The sequence below is a fragment of the Ammospiza nelsoni genome, chromosome 17, assembly GCF_027579445.1.
Source record: "Ammospiza nelsoni isolate bAmmNel1 chromosome 17, bAmmNel1.pri, whole genome shotgun sequence".
Lineage (NCBI taxonomy): Eukaryota > Metazoa > Chordata > Aves > Passeriformes > Passerellidae > Ammospiza > Ammospiza nelsoni.
In genome coordinates, this window is record NC_080649.1 from 1,154,477 (window position 1) to 1,173,070 (window position 18,594).

The 18,594-nt window shown below is 55.7% G+C and overlaps 1 protein-coding gene across 1 annotated transcript in view; it reads left to right on the plus strand.

Moving 5' to 3' along the window:
* The window catches only part of PKD1 (polycystin 1, transient receptor potential channel interacting), a 76,127-nt gene that overhangs the window by 44,747 nt on the left and 12,786 nt on the right, over positions 1-18,594 (plus strand). Inside the window, exons 15-29 of the mRNA XM_059484102.1 lie at positions 499-4,121; positions 5,075-5,221; positions 6,640-6,783; positions 7,642-7,921; positions 8,987-9,203; positions 10,027-10,177; positions 11,405-11,557; positions 13,096-13,240; positions 14,047-14,649; positions 15,066-15,222; positions 15,480-15,732; positions 16,249-16,444; positions 17,038-17,208; positions 17,514-17,657; positions 18,102-18,312. Of these exons, the coding sequence (XP_059340085.1) occupies positions 499-4,121; positions 5,075-5,221; positions 6,640-6,783; positions 7,642-7,921; positions 8,987-9,203; positions 10,027-10,177; positions 11,405-11,557; positions 13,096-13,240; positions 14,047-14,649; positions 15,066-15,222; positions 15,480-15,732; positions 16,249-16,444; positions 17,038-17,208; positions 17,514-17,657; positions 18,102-18,312 (6,595 nt within the window). The remainder of the gene's footprint in view (positions 1-498; positions 4,122-5,074; positions 5,222-6,639; positions 6,784-7,641; positions 7,922-8,986; positions 9,204-10,026; positions 10,178-11,404; positions 11,558-13,095; positions 13,241-14,046; positions 14,650-15,065; positions 15,223-15,479; positions 15,733-16,248; positions 16,445-17,037; positions 17,209-17,513; positions 17,658-18,101; positions 18,313-18,594) is intronic.

Consider the following 18,594-nt stretch of genomic DNA (forward strand, 5'->3'; position numbering starts at 1 on the left):
GGTGTGTACAAGACACTTCCAAAACACTCAGGGCTTGTAAATCATTGCCTGATTCCTGAGCAGACAGCCAGAGTGACTCAGTGTCTCCAGCAGTTGCCATCCTCTCTAACCCTGTTTCCCAGGGAAGTTTGGCCATGCTGTAAGCAGCAGGTCCACCACACTCAGCCCCTTTTTGGGCAGTCTCAGCAGAAGGATGAGGGGCAGGCAACCCCCAGGCTGGTGGGATGGGTGGGCAGCAGGAGGGGTCAGTTCTGTGGGTGAGCAGTAAGAAAATCTTTTATCTCTACCTGTTGGACTGGTTCCTTTCTTGATGCTGGTCCCCATACACACGACCTGGTGTAATTCCTGCTGGTCGTGGGCTGGAGCAGGACAGCCCAGAGTGTGCACAGCACAGGAGCAGAGTGTCCCCTGCAGCCCCTGTCACACTCCCCACCCCATGACAGCACTGTTGTCAGGCATGTCCTCACCCTGCCCTCGTTCTGCTCTCTCCCAACGCAGGAGAATACGCCCTGATGGTTGTTGTGTCCAACCAGTACGAGAACCTCACCCACCTGAGCGCAGTGCAGGTTCACAGCCCCCTGGTTGCCGTGCAGGTGGAGGCAGAGCAGGATGTTCTGGTGGTGGGCCGGCCGGTCACCTTCCGAGCCACCACCCTGCCGTCCCCGTACGGCGTGGTGTACACCTGGGACTTTGGGGACAGCTCCTCGCTGCTCACAGAGCCCCAGCCCACAGCCGCCCACAGCTACCCCCGCCGAGGGGTGTACAACGTCACCGTGACAGCCAACAACACCGTGAGCAGCGTGGGCACCGTGGAGTGCTACCAGGTGTTCGAGGAGATAACGGGGCTGCGTGTTTCTGCTGACGAGGCTGCAGAGCAGGGGGCACCTGTCACCGTCAACGCCTCCGTGCACACTGGGGACAGCATCACTTGGATATTCGACATGGGCGACGGGACAGTGCTGAGGAGTCAGGTGCCAGTGGTGGAACACGTGTACATAAAGGACATCAACTGCACCGTGAACGTGACAGCCGTGAATCCTGTGAACTCCGTCTCCCAGGCGGTTCCTGTCCGGATATTTGTCCTGGAAATACTCAAAATAGAGCCTACTTCTTGCATCCTGGAGCACCCCGACGTGCAGCTCACCGCCTACGTGACGGGAAATCCTGAGGAGTACATCTTTGACTGGACTTTTGGGGATGGCTCCTCCAATGTCACAGTCAGCGGGGACCCTGTGGTGATGCACAACTTCACCCGGAGTGGGACGTTCCTGCTCACCCTGACCCTCTCCAGCAGCTTTAACAAGGCTAACTACTTCACCAGTGTCTGTGTGGAGCCAGAGATCCTCAACGTCACCCTCCTGCCCTCCAAACGCTTTGTGAGGCTCAGGGAAGAGACCTCCTTCCAGGTCAGTGCTGTGCCTCCCTACCAGTACCGCTACCGCTGGGATTTCGGCAACAACGAGTCCACCAGGTCCAGTGGCACTGAGGTGACCTACACCTACAAGAGCACAGGGGTCTTCCTGGTCACAGTGACCGTCTCCAACAATGTCTCTTTCAACAATGACACGGCCTTTGTGGAGGTCCAGGAGCCGGTTGGGGTAGCAAAGATTGAGTATAACGGGACGGATGTTCTGGAGCTGAACCAGATCTACCTGTTCTCTGCCAGCATGAATGGAACCAAAGTGAGTTACTGCTGGGACTTTGGGGATGGCACTGTCCAGCCTGGGCAGGTGGCCACCCACTCCTACAACAGCACAGGGCGCTACAGCATTACAGTGATGGGGCAGAACGACGTGAGCTCCAACGAGACCACCATTGATGTCACGGTGAAGCGGCGGCTCTTTGGCCTGACCGTGAATGCCAGCAGGACGGTGGTGCCACTGAATGGCTCGGTGAGCTTTGTGGCCACCCTGGTGGCTGGCACTGCCATCCGCTACTCGTGGATCCTCTGTGACCGCTGTACTCCCATCCAGGGCTCCTCCACCATTTCCTACACCTTCCGCTCTGTGGGCACCTTCAACGTCATTGTCACGGCCGAGAACAAGATCAGCTCACTGCAGGACAGCATCTTTGTCTGCGTCCTGGAGCAGATTGAGGGCCTGCAGGTGGCCAGCACCGACCTGGTGGAGGACTTGTATTTCCCAACCAACAAAACACTGCATTTGCAGGCCGTGGTGAGAGAGGGCACAAACATCTCCTACAGCTGGGTGGTCCAAAGGGATGGCAGTGCTGTGCAGAACTTCACTGGGAAAACCTTCCCCTTGAGCATCCTGGAAGCTGGGAACTACACTGTCTACCTGAAGGCCACCAACATGCTGGGCTGTGCCACTGCTAACAGGACACTGGAGTTCATTGAAAGCCTCGGTGTCCTAAAGCCCTATGCCTTCCCCAACCCAGCTGCTGTTAATGCCTCTGTGAACATCAGTGCCACCATAACCAGTGGCACTGGCGTCATGTACGTGTGGTACCTGGAGGATGGCTCCTCTCCTGTCACCTCTGAACCCTTTATTATACACTCCTTCCAAAGCCCTGGGATGATTGAGGTCATTGTGGGAGCAGAAAACAAGCTGAATTCAACCAATGCCACTGTTTCTGTGTGTGTGGAGGAGGCCATCGAGGGGCTGAGTATAGGGACAGCAGAGCTGGACTGTAGGTATGTCTCCTCAGGCTCCACGGTGGTGTTTGAGGGGGAGCTGCAGAGGGGCACTGAAGTGACCTGGCTGTGGGAGGTGCCAAATGGCACACTGAGTGGCCAGTCCGTGGCAGTCGCCTTCCCCACGGCGGGGTGGTACACGGTCCACCTGAATGCCTCCAACGACATCAGCTGGGCTCTGGCCAGCAGGAACATCTCCGTGCTGGACAGGATTCAAGGTCTGGAAGTCGTCGCCAGCAAGAAGGTGGTGGAGCCAGGAGAGCAGGTCACCTTTGAGATCAGGATGCTGTCAGGTACCTCTGTGAACTACCTGGTGAGCATTAGTGGCGACTACTCTGTGGTGCTCAACAGCTCCAGGTACAGCCACGAGTTCACCAAGAGTGGCGATTACCTGGTGACCGTGACCGTGCAGAACCAGATCAGCATCGCCCACGCCCAGGTGCTCATCTCTGTCCTGGAGCCCATCCAGGGCGTCAGGCTGCTGAACTGCTGCGAGGAGGGCATTGCCACGGGCACGGAGAAGAGCTTCAGTGCCCGCGTGGGCAGCGGCTCCCGCGTGTCCTTCTCCTGGCAGTTCTGCCTGTGGAAGGAGCGAGGCCGCTCCGTGGTTGCTGCGTCAGGAGACAGAGTGTCCTATGCTCCAGAAGCTGCAGGGCTGCTGGAGATCCACCTCACTGCCTTCAATGATCTGGGAAGTGTCAACATCACCAGAACCATCCAGGTGCAGGACCCCATAGTGCAGGTGTCCCTCAGTGCCACCAATGCCTTTGTCAACAGGACGGCGCTGTTTGAAGCCGTGGTGCTGCCCAGCAGCAGGAGCGTTGAGTTCTTGTGGAGCTTTGGGGATGGCTCTTCTACTCAAACCACCAGGGTTGCAGTGGCCAACTATTCCTACCTGAGCCCTGGGGATTACCTGGTGGAGGTGAATGCCACCAATCTCATCAGCTTCTTCATAGCCCAGCTCACTGTCACCGTCAAAGTCCTGGAGTGCGAGGAGCCTGAGGTGGAGCTGGCCCTGCCACCACAGGTGGTTATGAAGAGATCCCAGAGGAACTACCTGGAGGCACAGATTGACCTCCGAGGGTGCTTCAAGTACCAGACAGAGCACCTGTGGGAGATCTACCGAGCACCCAGCTGCATGAACCTGGATGACTCCAGCAGGATCCGGCTGCCCAACGTCGACGTGAACAGGCCCCAGCTGGTCATCCCAAAGCTCGGCCTGGAAGTTGGGAACTACTGCTTCATGTTTATTGTCTCCTTTGGAGACACCCCGCTGTCCAAAAGCATCTTTGCCAACGTGACTGTGATCCCGAGCAAGCTGGTCCCAATCATTGATGGGGGCTCGTACCGTGTATGGTCCAACACCCAGGACTTAATCCTGGATGGGGAGAAATCCTACGACCCGAACCTGGATGATGGGGAACAGACCCCCTTGTTGTATGAGTGGTCCTGCACATCCTCCTCCAAGGTAAGAGCAGCCTTGCCCAGCCACAGTGACCATTTAGGAGCTCCAGCTCCTCCACAAACATGTCTGGGGTGAAATGGTGTCGCGGGAAGCTTTTGTGAGCATCTCTAACAGAGCTGCTCTGGCAGGAGGGTTGCAAACCTTCAGTTCCCAGCTCAGGATGATGATACAGAAATTGGTGTGAGGTGTGGTGCAGTGCAGTGCCCCTGGGCAGGGCAGAAGGGCTGGCTCTGAGAGGGAGACATGGGCATTGCTGCTTCCATGGCATTTTCCTCTGGTCCCCGCTGTCACTGATGCTGTTTCTGTGCACTGAGAGTGTTACGGAGCTGCTGATGCAGCCTGGGAGCTCAGGGCTCTGGTTCCTCTCCCATTAACAGTTAAATGTCTCTAATGCCATCAGGGGACAAAGTTAGACTTTGGAGAGGTTGAGTGACCATAGCTTGTGGTCACTAGCAGGTCACTGTCCTCGTGCTGCAGTGATCTGACCCTGCACTGATGGAAGGGCAAGGGAGACCTGCCTGGCAAATCCCCATGGGAATCCACCTCAGCAGCATTTTTGATTGAATGTGGAACTCTTTTGCTTGTACAATGTCATGTTTTCTATCTTTGTCTCAAATGTGAAGTGTGTGGGGGTTGGACTTTTTGGTTTAATGTGAGCTTTTTGTGTTGCTTGGCAATGTTTGTAAGGTATTTAATGAAGAATTAATTGCTGTAAACTACAAATGTGAAACTCAGATGAAATACAGGAGTATTCCAACTACTGTTTACTAACCTGAAGAGTAGGATAATGTGTTTTATTGTCCACACACGCCCTGTTTCTCCCACCCTAGTGGTGGCACTGCACAGCAAGGTCTGTGACAGTGACTCTGTGTGGACCTGAATGTTTTGGCTGTGGACTAACCCGATGTGCACCCTTACCAAGGAGGGTTTGAAAGTTCTTTTCTCCTTGCAAGCAGAGCTCGGCTGCAGGGTGCTCTCTGAATTTCAGTGCCAAGGAAGGAATTGTCACAATTTCCAAAGCTCTATTAGAGGCAGATGTGGAGTACACATTCGACCTCACCGTCAGGAAGGAAGGGATGAGTCCCGAGGCCACCAACCAAACGGTACGTACCACAGTCAGCTGTCACCTTCTCTGTGTGGGACAGCCACCTTTGAGGCACAGAGTCTGGGATGGTTGGGGTGGAAGGACCCTAAAGATCACCCATTGCCATGGCAGGGACACTTTCCACTGTCTCAGGGTGCTCCAAGCCCTGTCCAGCCTGGTCTTGGACACTGTCAGGGATCCAGGGGCCGCCACAGCTGCTCTGGGCACCTGTGCCAGGGCCTGCCCACCCTCACAGGGAAGAATTAGTCCCTTTCCCAAGGAAATTTCTATAGACAAAGGAAACTTCCTATCCCACTCTTCAGCATTCCCAGCTCTTCACATGCTACAGGCTCTGCCCTCATTTTACCCAGAGAGCTTCCTAAGAGCCAGGGCTCAGTTTTACTGTCAATAATTCCTCTCTTCTCACCTTCCAAGCTCTTTTAGGGGAGGGTTTTTTCAGGGCACGTTGTTTGTGTCCCACAAATCCCAGGGCTGAGCTCACCCGCTCAGTTCTGTCGGGAACATCCATCGTGGTGCAGTTGGCAACTGGAGATGGACTCAGGCTGGAAGTGGAAACTCTTACAGCCCGGGTTTGAAACCAGAGCTGCGGGATGAAAAGAAAAAAATGAAATTGATAGTCTTTCAAGGACATTCCGTACTATCTGGTTTCCATGCAGGAGCACAAAACAACGCTCCCAGTGTCGCAGGAAATGTGCAGATACTGGCGGGATGAGCAGGGCTCCAGCGCAGGGCTGGGGAATATTCATCCCCTTTTAAGGGTCTGCCATGTTAAACAAGGTCTTCATTACTGTCTTTGAATTCATAACACTCATTATGCCAGGGCAGAGGGCTCAGTCCAGTGCTGGACAAGCCCATTTCCTCAGGGATTAAAAGAATTTAGACAGAGCGCAGGAGTCAGAGTTCAGCTGCTGTTGTGTCTGAGCCACCGGTGCCTCTGGAGCTCCTCGAGTGCTCTGCCAGGAAGGTGTGGTGGATGTCTGGAGATGTGCAGTCGGATTCCAGCTGGAAGCCTGGAACAACGTGCTGCTCCCTGGAAAAGGTGGTCCTTCCATCCCCACCTGGCAGCACAAGCAGGGTTTGCTGGGAATTCAGCACCAGGGACCAGAGGGCCATTTCAGAAGTCATTTATGTTGTTTAAAAGTGTAAATAAATAAATCCAGAATAACCTAGATCGGCCCAACTTGGTGTTGGGTGGCCCTGGCAAACCACTCATGGAACTGGGCAGTGTGAGAGCGGAGATGCAGCTTAAATCTGACCCCAGATCCTTTGGGAATCCCTTCCTGCTGTTCCTTAGCACAGACTGGGCTGGTGCAGAGCAATTCGTCCCTGCAGCACCAGGTGCTGGGGTGTGTCCTTACCTGTTAGGTGTGTGTGCTTTGGTGTCAGACCTTCTGATGGAGCCTCTTGCCTTCCCAGGTGTTCATCAAGAGGGGAGGAGTCCCCATTGTGTCCCTGGAGTGCGTTTCCTGCAAGGCTCAGTCTGTCTACGAGGTCAGCAAGAGCTCCTACGTGTACCTGGAGGGCACCTGCCAGAACTGTCACAACGACTCCAAGCTTGGGGTAAAGTCACAAGGCTTTGCTTCACCTCTGGGGGCTCTGGGAGAAGGGGTAGGCAGAGGTGGAGAGGGAAAGAGAAGTGAGGTCCTGGACCTAAATTGCTGTGGAGACAAGGAGGGGAAGCAATCTCTGGCCACAGGCAGCAGCAGGTGGGCCTGGCTGAGTCCTTGTGGAGTCATTCTAAGCCAAAGCCATGAGTGACCAGGTCTTTCCACACAAAAGCCACTTTTTTTTTCCTATAAGAGATCTGTAAAGTAGTTTTTCTCCCTGCTGATTGGCATTTTGCCCGTTATTCTGATGGTTCAAGCAAAGGTGGTTCAGTCTCCCCTCTTGTGCCCTCCTCTAATTCCAGCTTCCCCTGCAGCCTGTGGAGTGAAGCAGTCTCAGAACTGGAAGTCCTGTTGCTCCCAGAAAGCCCAGCATGTCCTTGCTTGGCATTTTCTGCTTGGTTATCTCACTGTTTCTCCTGTTATCACAATTGTAGGTTTGTGCTATTAACAGTAACCACCCAGGCCACGTTCAGCTTGAAGCACATAAAACACGGTATCCCGTGGAGACTCCACCAGCCCTTCATTTATTTCCTGTGTTTTGTACTCTGTATTATGAAATATTCTGTTGGAGGGTGATGTAATTCCAGAAACTAAAGTAGATCTCACAGTGGAAATATTCCCACCAGACATTTTGGAAAGGTTCCAGTTCTTGTTGCTGTAGCACACAAGACTAAAGCTGAATTATCAACTGCAAATTTGGCAGACGCTCCCACTAGAAATCTGTTACTTTTTATAAAAGACTCAATCTGAAAACATTTTAAGGACATGACTTGAGCTTCAAACCGAACCTCTGGTGTCTTTCCCCCTGCAGAGGTGGGCAGCTCACAGCTTCAAGAACAAGTCCCTCATCCTGGACAGAACAACCACTTCCACCGGCGACACGGGCATGAATCTGGTGCTGAGGCCAGGAGCCCTGCGGGATGGCGAGGGCTACACCTTCACCCTGCACATCACAGACCTCACCACGGGGGAGGAGGGCTTTGCCTCCATCGACCTGCTGCCCAACCAGCCCCCCGTGGGGGGCTCCTGCCGCCTGTCCCCCGAGGGGCCCCTGCGGGCGCTGGAGACCAAGGTGCACTTCGAGTGTGCAGGTGAGAGCCCCTGCTCCTCAGCACCGCCTGCCCCTGCCACAGAGGTTCCCTTCACCCCAAACTGCTGCCCCGGGGTGCTGCTGGCCAGGGCTGGGCTCAGCAGTGGTTTGGACCATGAGCAGCTTTGTGTGCCCCAATTGTGGAGCTCCCCAGAGCAGGCAGGCAGTTTAAAAATTCCTAACCCACGTAAGTGAATGATGGTATCCAGGCCAGGCCAGTTCTTGTGGAAGGGACTGGGTATTTCAGTGCAGGAGAATGAAGATGGTGCCCAAAACTGAGTCACAGTATGTGGGAAGAGTCAGAAGATGAAGCAGTGGGGCTGTCTCTGCTGTGTGGGCTGGATGTTCCCACCAGAGCCACCTTCCCAACCAGCTGCAGAGACAGCAGCAGCGAGCCCGGCGTTGGAAAAGTGGCCTGGCCGATGTCCCGTAGCCTTGGGCCAAGGACTAAGTGCCTCTGGAAACCAGATTTCCCCAAATGATCCGTGGTGGAGATTAGAGCTGTTTGTGCACAGTGCCGGGAAGCCACGCTGGGAGGGGATGAGCCCTGCTGCCTCCAAGGGCTGGGCACCAGACTGGGGGAGCAGCAGAAACGTGTTCAGGGTTTGGGGTTCTAACTTTGGTGTGTTTTGAGCTATCCAGAATAACCCTGGAATCAGTTCCTCCTTGGAATGGTGGGGATTTCAGCTCTTAGTGATTGTTTTTAAGCTGAAGTGACAGACGCAGTGGCAGTGCCGGTCTGGGTCGCTCCAAACCCTGTTTGTGCTGCGGGGCTGAGCAGGATGGGACCCTTCAAGCTGTGAGAGGCAGGAGCTGGGACAGGGGCAGGAGCAGGAGCAGGGCAGGGGCAGGAGCAAGGACAGGAGTAGGAACAGGAGCAGGGGCATGGGCAGGAGCAGGAGCAGAAGCAGGAGCAGGAGCAGGGGCAGTGCCAGCTCCTCTGGGGCAGTGCCTGCAGCTCCCCAGGTCCCTGTCACAGCTCCCTGTGTTCCCTGCAGGCTGGCGGGGCAGGGGCAGTGCCTGCAGCTCCCCAGGCCCTGTCACAGCTCCCCGGTTTCCCCCGCAGGCTGGCGGGACACGGAGGACGCGCAGGCCCCGCTGGTGTTCACGCTGCTGGCGTCGCGCCGCCGGCCCGGGCACTGGCAGGAGCTGTGCGTGTACAAGGGCAGCCGCGCCGAGCACGGCGCCTTCCTGCCCCCCGGCTTCCACGAGAGCGGCTTCCAGGTGTCCGTGGCCGTGCTGGTGCAGGACCAGCTGGGAGCCACCGTGGTGGCCGTCAACCGGTAAGGGACGGCTGGGCGGGCTGGGCTGGCCCTCAGCCCGTGCCCGACCTCAGATCCCCCGTCCCAGGTGAAGGGGATCCCTGTCCTGGGTGAAGGGTTGTGACAGTGATCACAGGGGTCTGAGGATGAGGGAAGAGACGAGGATCTGACTTCTCTTCTGATGTGTCAGAAGGCTTGATTTATTATTTTATGATATATATTATATTAAATCTATACTAAAAGCATAGAAGAAAAGATTTCATCAGAAGGCTAGCTAAGAATAGAAAAAGAAAGAATGATAACAAAGGCTTGTGGCTCGGTCTCTCTGTCCGAGCTAGCTCAATGTGGTTGGCCATTAATTAGAAACAACCACATGAGCCAAAGATCCACCTTTTGCATTCCACAGCAGCAGATAACCATTGTTTACATTTTGTTCCTGAGGCTTCTCAGCTTCTCAGGAGGAAGAATCCTAAGGAAAGGATTTTTCATAAAAGATGTCTGTGACAAAGGGGTGGCCTCCTGGAAGAGGCTGTTGGCAGGAGAGGGAGGGGAGGCTCAGCAGAAGTGCACACAGAAAATCTTTGTGGATCATTTCTTGACAGGGAGGTTTTCGCACTGCTTTCATAGATTCATGGAATTGTTAAGTGGGAAAGACTCCTGGGGTCATGCAGTCCCAGGGCTGGGTCAGACAGGAGCCAGGCTGCAGGTCCATGGTGTTTCTCATGCAGATGGGGCACCAGGGCAGCAGCAGCAGCAGTGCTGCCTTTGTGGGTCACCCCCCTGCCTCCCCTCCTGTCCCTTCCCAGCCCAGCCTGCACTTCACCCAGATCCTCTTTCCCTGCAGCTCCATGGAAATCGGCCTCCCCGAGGGCTTCCCCAGCCTCTCCCACTGGCTCTACAACCAGACTGACACCGTGCTCCAGGGCTTGGTGAAACAAGGGGACCCTCAGCAGGTCATCGAGTACTCCCTGGCCCTCATCACCATCTTAAATGAGGTAACACAGCTCGTTCTGCCCAAGAGGGGCCTCCAGAGATCTTTGCAATCACCAGGAGAATTTTTGGGCCAGGTTTTGTACAACGATCTCTATAGGCAGGGCAGGAATTCGGGGCTATATTCCTGTTTCCCTGCCCAGGAAGAGGCTGCAGTACACCTGGAAGCCAGGCAGGGATGGTCCCCCTGGGCACAGGCACCCTGCTTAGCTGGATAAGGACTGCACTGCAGGTTCTAGTGAGCTGCTGAGTGCCAGGCTGTTCAGATAATTGCTTGGAGAGCAGAAGTGATAGTGAGGAAGTTCTGCTGGAAAACCAGCTCGTTAGATAGATCCCTTTGGGGAGAAGCAGAGGCAGGAGATGTGGAGTGCAGGGAACAGGCGACTCCAGCTCAGCTCAGCAGCCTCTGAAACCACTCCTCACTGCAGGAGCATCGGGGGGTAGGATGGTTGGGACGGATGGAGATGAGAGATCTCTGCAGCCAGGTCGTGGAATTTGGGGTTTATTGCAAAGGGCCTGGGTGCAGGGCCCTGCTGGGATTTGGGGTTTATGGCAAAGGGCCTGGGTGCAGGGCCCTGCTGGGATTTGGGGTTTATGGCAAAGGGCCTGGGTGCAGGGCCCTGCTGGGATTTGGGGTTTATTGCACAGGGCCTGGGTGCAGGGCCCTGCTGGGAGCTGCCACATCTCAGAGCAGGCCCAGAGAAGAGAGGGGGAGAGAGGATGAGAAGGTAAGAGAGCAAAAGCATAAGGGAGTAAAAGGGGTAAGAGCGTGAAGTTCCCGTTCCAATACAATAAATCTTCTGTGCTGAATGTTGTCATTCTCACTAACCAATCTAGTACAATATACAAATCCTACAGCATTTACATACAGCCTGTAAGAATCACTACATTACCACACTGTGTTACATTTTAAACCCTAAAAACTCCTCTTTGGGCCCCTTCTGCCAAGCTGTAGGGTCTGCTCTGACCCTTGGGCCTGTCTGCAAGCAGAGGGTGTTGTTCCATCAAAAGGGGATTACCTTCAGCTGGCCACACCATTGTTTTCCAGTTGTTCAGTAACTGAGGTATCTCAAGGCTTGCTTTCATTTCAATCTCACTTATAGTTTCCATATTCTCAAAATCTTTTGCCAGGCAATCATATTGATAAGGCTTTCCTGTTCCATCTTCCCCAGCACTCACTGTGTTATATCCTCTCCTCCCTGCTCACCTCCTGCTGCTGTTTCCACCCCCAGTACGAGCGGTCGGAGCTGCTGGAGCCCGAGGCTGGGCAGGAGCTGGAGCTGCGCACCTGGACCCGCAACACCATCACGGAGACGCTCAACGCGCTCAAGGTCAACACGGTGGATGACATCCAGCAGATCTCAGCTGCCCTGGCCCAGTGCACGGTACGGCCACCCCACCTCTGCTGCAGCTCCTCAGGGCTGCTGTGCTCACCTGGCTCTGCCCACACACACAGGGACAGGTGTCACTGCCCGGTACTGTGACGGTGGTCACAGGGGTCTTAGGATGAGGGAAGAGACGTGAATCTGACTCTATATTTCAGAAGAAATACAGAATTTCTTCTGAACAGAGAGTCCTGAGCTGCTCCCTCCCCACTTCTGAGCCTGCAAACCTCATAAATCCCTTCTTTCTGTGGGTGCCCGGGTTTGGGGTTGAGCACATCCCATTCTGTGCTGGAGCAGTTTGTTTCTGCCTCTCCCACCTCCTCCTGCCTCGTGACTTGGTTTTGCTGTGGGAGCTTAGGGCTAGAAATAGAATTTTTATTCCACGGGGAAAGCTGACATTCCAGCATTACTCTGTGCTCTGGGCTGGAATGAAAAGCTTAGGAAAACAGAACTCCAGAAATTCCCAGGTGGCTGGGACAAGTGGAGCTCACACATTCCTGCACAAGTGTCCATCAGGGCTGGTACATTCTTGATTTTACCTACAAGGGAGAAGAAAAATCAGAATTAGTTTCTCCTGGAGGGATAAAAAAGGAATCTTGGACTTTTTGGTTATTTCTCCTCCCTGAGTAGGAGCTGCCCTTGGGTGGTTCCTCCCCATAACCCAGTGTCATCCCCACCTCCCTGATTCCTGACTCCAATTCACACAGCCTGTCCTGGCTTCTCAGAGCTTACAAATAAAGCAGAAAAGGGGGAATTCAAGACCTGCAGATGCTGTTTTGATTCTTCACCAAAACATATGGTGAATCACGGCTGAATCCTGTGATGATTAAAAGAAAAAAGATGAATAAGAGCGAGGAAGGGGGTTGTAACAGCTTCCATGTGTTCCTCAGTCCCTCCCATCCAGCCCTGGAGAGTGCAGGGAGCTCCAGGCCATGGCTGGAACATTCTGTTTCTTGGACACATCTGGGAGCAGAGGGAGGGACATCCATCATGCCTGAGTGGCAGGATTCCTCCCACAGCCTTCAGGAGGATTTGGACACTGAAATGGATTTGGTTGTGGCTAAATCCTGCTTCCACTGGAGGTCGTGGAGGGGATGGAGGAATCCCATGCAGCTCCTCCTGCTTGGTTGCTGTGTGTGGTCCCAGAGAGGAGGTGTGCACACCAGGGAAAACATGAATTTAGAATCACAGAATCCTGCAGTGGCTTGGGTTGGAAGGATCAGGGTGCTCCAAGCCCTGTCCAACCTGGCCTTGAACATTTCCAGGGATGGAGCAGCCAAAGCTTCTCTGGGCAGCAATTTCCTCCCTTTATTCCTCTTCCCAACCGAAAAGCATCCTCTGCCTGCCTGTACACTGGCACTTTGGAGTGTCGTGGGGGGCAGGTGGAAGAGTCTTGGGACCACCAACAGGTTGCTGACAGTGTCAGTGTGAGAGGGCAGCCTCTGCTGGCCCCTGCCCAGAGGGAAAGCTCTCCTGAGGGCAGAGCCACTCCCTTCCCTGGGCTGCTCCTGCCCTGTCACACCCTGGTCCCTTTGCAGGTGGTGAGCAAGGAGCTGGTGTGCAAGTCGTGCCTGACAAGGACCCTGAACAAGCTGGAGACCATGATGACCATTCTGCAGGGGGAGACCACGCAGGGCACGGTGACCCCGACCGGCATTGCCGACAACATCCTCAACATCACAGGTGAGCCTTGGCCTCTGGTGGGGACAGGGACAGGGTAGGAGCAGCCTGAGGGAGCTCTCAGGCTCCCTCCTCTGCCATCTGGGCTTTGGCACAGATTTTTAGGAAGTGGCATCTGCCATTTGGAGTGTGGCATCCCAGCCCTCTCTGCTCCCTGCGCTTTTCCCAGGGCTGTCCTGGCTTTGGCAGCTGCTCTGTGGACATTTCCATCTGACAGTTGTTAATATAACCCACTAATACTCCTAATAAGCTCACTAATACTCCAGGGGATTCTCTTTTTAGTAAACAATGAGTAACAGCTATGGCTTCCAGATGCCTGTCTTCCTGGTTGGAGTCCAAGGAGGCTGTCAGACCTCACTGGGGCATCTGGGAGCACTGTGTGGAAATTCCCACCTGGGTGACCTGGGGGAAGCAGAGACACCTTCTCTGCACCCCTGGTTACCTCTGCACTCCCTTCTGAGCGTTGTGCACTTTATAGTGAAGAAGCTTGGGAACATATGTTTGTTTTATCCATTCCCTCCCTCTTTCCTGAGCTGTGGTTCTCTTCATTACACAGGAGGGAAATCAAGCGTGTGGTGATTAAGTATTCCTCACCAAACCTGGTAGATTAGAGAGGCTGCAGGAGCTGCTGACAGCTTTGCTTTTAGCTCTGGGCTATGAACACTCCAGTGAGGAAGGTCATGTGCAGAGGAACAGTGAGAAGACAGCAAGGAAAGCCTTGTCTGATTGCTTTGGAAAGGTGTCAGGGCTTCTGACTGTAGCAGTTATCCAGGCCATTTACCACCTCCTCTTCATGTCTCTCCTGGCAGGTGACCTGATCCACCTTGTCAATACAGTTTCACAAGAATCCAAGCCCCAGGAGCTGCTGGCTGATTCCCACAATTTGCTGCTGGCTCCCAAAGCCTACAACCTGTCCTCCAGCCTGATGCGGATCCTGATGAAATCCCGGGTGCTGAACGAAGAGCCCCTCGAGCTGGTGGGAGGAGAAATTAAGGCCACAGGCAAGAGGTCTGACCCCTTTAACCTGCTGTGCTACGAAAACACACCAAACTGCCAGTTCTCCATCCCCCAGGCCTTCAACTCCACCCTTTCCAACCTGACGGATGTCATCCAAGTCATGTTCCAGGTGGACTCCAATCCCTTCCCCTTTGGCTACATCAGCAACTACACCGTGTCCACCAAGGTGGCCTCCATGGAGTTCCAGACACACAACGGGGTGCAGATCCCCATCGGGAGCCTGGACTCTGAGAAAGCCATCACTGTGATGGTCTCAAACAGCACAGAGCCCGACAATCTCGTGGCTGGCACTGAGGTCATCGAGGCAAGATCGTCCGTGAACCTGATTGTGATCATGGAGAGCAACAACAGGGAAGCAGGACTGCACTTTCAGCTCACCTACAGAGTCCTCAATGGTAGGGCAGACAAATCCATCTCTTTGTTGGTCCTTCCTGAGGGAGGGGAGGGCTGGGTGTGAGGGATAACCAGTGTGGGAAGGATGCTGGGTGCCAGCAGCACGTTTCACTCTGCATGGTCGAGGTTCTGGTGTCCTGGAAAATCTCCATGCCCAGTGTCATCCTTGCTCGTGGGTTCTGGCCCTGAGAAGCCTTTTGCTTTTCCCAGCCCTTCTGCTGAGCCACATTAGCCCTGGAAGGCATTGGGGTGCAGGCCCAGTGGTACCCAGTGCTCAGGGATCCCCTGAGGTGCACACTGAGGGAGCACAGTCTGGAATACCATCTCCCACAGCTCTCTACATTCCTTCTTCCCTGAGCCCCAGACCTGTGGCTGAGCCTGCCAGAAACACCCTTTCTGTTCCTTCCCCTCCCCACAGAGCATTACCTGGCCAGTGAGCCCGAGCCCTTCATCATGGCCTATCTCCATCACGAGCCCGAGCCCAACGAGCACAACTGCTCTGCCTCCAAGAGAATCAGCCTGGACGCCCTGGCTGGAAGTGACCACAAGCTCTACACCTTCTTCACCTCACCCAGGTGGGAGCAGCCTCCCTGTCAGCCTCAGGCTGTGCTGTGGATGCGTGTGAGGGGTGCTCAGGTGGTCTGTGGAGCCCCTGAGTACCTGCACAGCCAAAGGGTGTGAATTACACCACGTTCACTGGGCTTTTCCTCCTCTCTGAGTGCATCCCTGCCCCTGTGGCTGGAAGCTTTATGTGGTCACACCTCCACCAGAATGGGGCTGGTGTCCCTTCAGGAGGCAGGGGAGTAATCTCCTTGCTCTTTCCTTTCCCCAGAACGGATGACCCCATCCAGAAATACTACCTGAACATCACCAACCACTTCAGCTGGTCGGCAGTGGAGGTGACCCTGGGGCTGTACACGTCCCTGTGCCAGTACTTCAGCGAGCAGGAGAAGCGCTGGAAGACAGAAGGAATTGTCCCCCTGGAGGAGACCAGGCCAGACCAGGCCGTGTGCTTGACCCAGCACCTCACAGCCTTTGGGGCCAGCCTGTTTGTGCCCCCAAACTCTGTCCAGTTCATCTTTCCCGTGAGTACAGCAAAGCAGAGGCAGTGCAGTGCTGTCACACATAGGACAGGTTGTTGTCACCTGGAGCAAAGCCATAGGCTCCTGTTGGTTTCACGTCCAAGCTGGCACCAGCACAGGCATCTGGGAGCCTTTGGGAGGTGCAGATGGGCACAGCTCAGGAGAAGCTGTGTCCCCTGGTTGGGAATCCTGGCTGGAAACAGACCTTTGCAGATGGCTTTAGTCCCCGGCCTGGACACCTCACGCTGTGCTCCCATCCTGGGGAGATGCCAAAGGTTCCTCCCAGCTGTCACCCAGCACTGTTTGATCCCAGGGAGCTGCACCTGCCAGCTGCTCCCTGCTTCCCAGGGGCATCCAGCCCTGCCTGGCTGTGTCCCTGTGACGTGAGCAGGAGCAGGGAGCTCCTGGCAGCTGCGGGGCCGCGGCTGTGAGTGGGGCCATGGCCAGGAAGGAGGCAGGGAATGGGAATGGGAACGGGATCCTCCTGGGCTGGCCTTTCAACACTTCTCTCTTGTGCAGGCTCCAGGCCCAGGGCTGAACTACATCGTGCTGCTGACGTGCGCCGTGTGCTTTGTCACCTACTCGGTGGCCGCGCTGATCGTGCACAAGCTGGACATGATCGACCTGCACCGCGTGGGGGTGATCCCCTTCTGCGGCAAGAACGGGATGTACAAATACGAGATCCTGGTGAAAACGGGCTGGGGCAGAGGCTCAGGTGAGCCCACAGCCTGCTCCTGTGTCTGCTTCCCAAAGGGACACCTGTAGCTCACCTGAGATCCCATCTCAGCACGTCACACTCCCTGCAGGACCGAGAGCTGCAGCTTCAGGCCAGGGCTCCCCACAGCATTCCCAGGGTTTATTGTGTGATGATGGGGCAGGTCAAGAGAATGGTTTGGGTTGGAAGGTTCCTCAAAAACCTTCTGGTTCCAAACTCCTCACATGGGACACCTTCCACTAGCCCAGGCTGCTCCACCACTGGCCATTGTGGTGGGACAAGCAATTGCTGCTGGAAGGAACCACCCAGGAGAGAAATCCCCCCATCCTGTCCTCCTTGACTGGGCTGTGGTTGCAGAGGCAGAGGTTGTTCCTCACTTCTGACCCTCTCCTGCCCAGCTGGCCCTTTGCACGGCTCCTTTTGCTGTCCTCCAGGACCCATCACTTTGTTCTGAATCCTTCCCAACAGCAGGCAGGCACCAAGTTTAGCTTCCCTTCAGGGTCTGGTTTGTAGATAGAGCTGTCACAGGCAGGGCTGGGGAGCAGCTGCACCTCGGGTGGGCTTCCCTGAGGGAGCGCCTTCCTTCCCTGCAGGTACCACGGCCCACGTGGGCATCGCCCTCTACGGGGTGGACAACAAGAGTGGCCACAGACACCTGGATGGGGACAACGCCTTCCACCGCAACAGCCTGGACGTGTTCCAGATCGCCACGGAGCGCAGCCTGGGCAGCGTCTGCCGCATCCGCATCTGGCACGACAACAAAGGTTGGACACGGAGGGGCCTGCACTGGGGGAGCTGGCCCCTGGACTGGGGGCACACTCTGGGGGGACTCCTCACTGACTGGCCAGGTGCCACCCCAGGCACAGAGGATGCACTGTGCTGTGCACTGTGACCATAAATGTCACCTCAGGGTGAGCGTGAGGTGGCTGTGCCACGCTTCCCTCGTGGGTGCTGTGCGGTGCCCACCAATGATAGTCATGTCACTGTCCCTGTGACAGTGCTTATAGCTTCACGGGCTTACTCAGGGAATGTGTGCCATGCAGTATTTCCTTTGTGTGCCCCCATTCAGGCCTGAGCCCCTCGTGGTACCTGCAGCACGTCATCGTGCGGGACCTGCAGAGCAGCAAGAGCTATTTCTTTCTGGTGAACGACTGGCTGTCAGTGGAGAGCGAGGACAACGATGGCCTGGTGGAGAGGGAGGTGTTTGCTGCCAGTGAGTGCCCCACACACCCTGGCTTCATCTCACCCCTGCTGCCTGGGCCCCTCCTTTTCTCCAGGCTGAGCCCCTTTCCAGCTCCCTCAGCTGTTCCTGGTGCTCCAGCCCCTTCCCCAGCTCTGCACATGCTCCAGCCCCTCCAGGTCTTTCCTCTTGTGAGGTTCCCAGAACTGACCCTGGGACTGGAGGTTCCTCAGCAATGCCCTGCACGAGGGACAGGCACTGCCCTGGGGTGCGAGCCAGGTGCCATTGGCCTCTTGCCCACCTGGACACAGCTGAGCTCATGTTCAGCCCATCACCCCCAGATCCTTTTCTGCTGGGCAGCTTTTCCAGCCCCTCATCCTCAGACCTGGAGCCCTGTGGATGGAGTGTGGGTACTCTGGAGCTTCTGGGATGGATGTGGCCAGCTCAGCCACCCTGAGCGTGTCCCTCTGTCCCCAGGTGAGAGCGAGCTGAGGAGCTTCTGGCGGATCTTCGTGGCGGAGCTGCAGCGTGGCTTCTTTGAGAAGCACGTGTGGCTGTCCCTGTGGGACCGCCCGCCCCGCTCCCGCTTCACCCGCGTCCAGAGGGCCACCTGCTGCTGCCTCCTCATCTTCCTCTTCCTCTGCGCCAACGCCGTGTGGTACGGCGTGGTGGGCAGTGTCCATCTCAGGTGTGTGCATTGCGTGGTGGGCAGTGTCCACCTCAGGTGTGTGCAGGGTGTGGTGGGCAGTGTCCACCTCAGGTGTGTGCAGGGTGTGGTGGGCAGTGTCCATCTCAGGTGTGTGCAGGGTGTGGTGGGCAGTGTCCACCTCAGGGGTGTGCATTGCGTGGTGGGCAGTGTCCATCTCAGGTGTGTGCATTGCGTGGTGGGCAGTGTCCATCTCAGGTGTGTCCCCAGCCAGTCCCACCCTGCCTGTCCCCTTGGGGCAGGACACATTTTCCATCTGCTGGG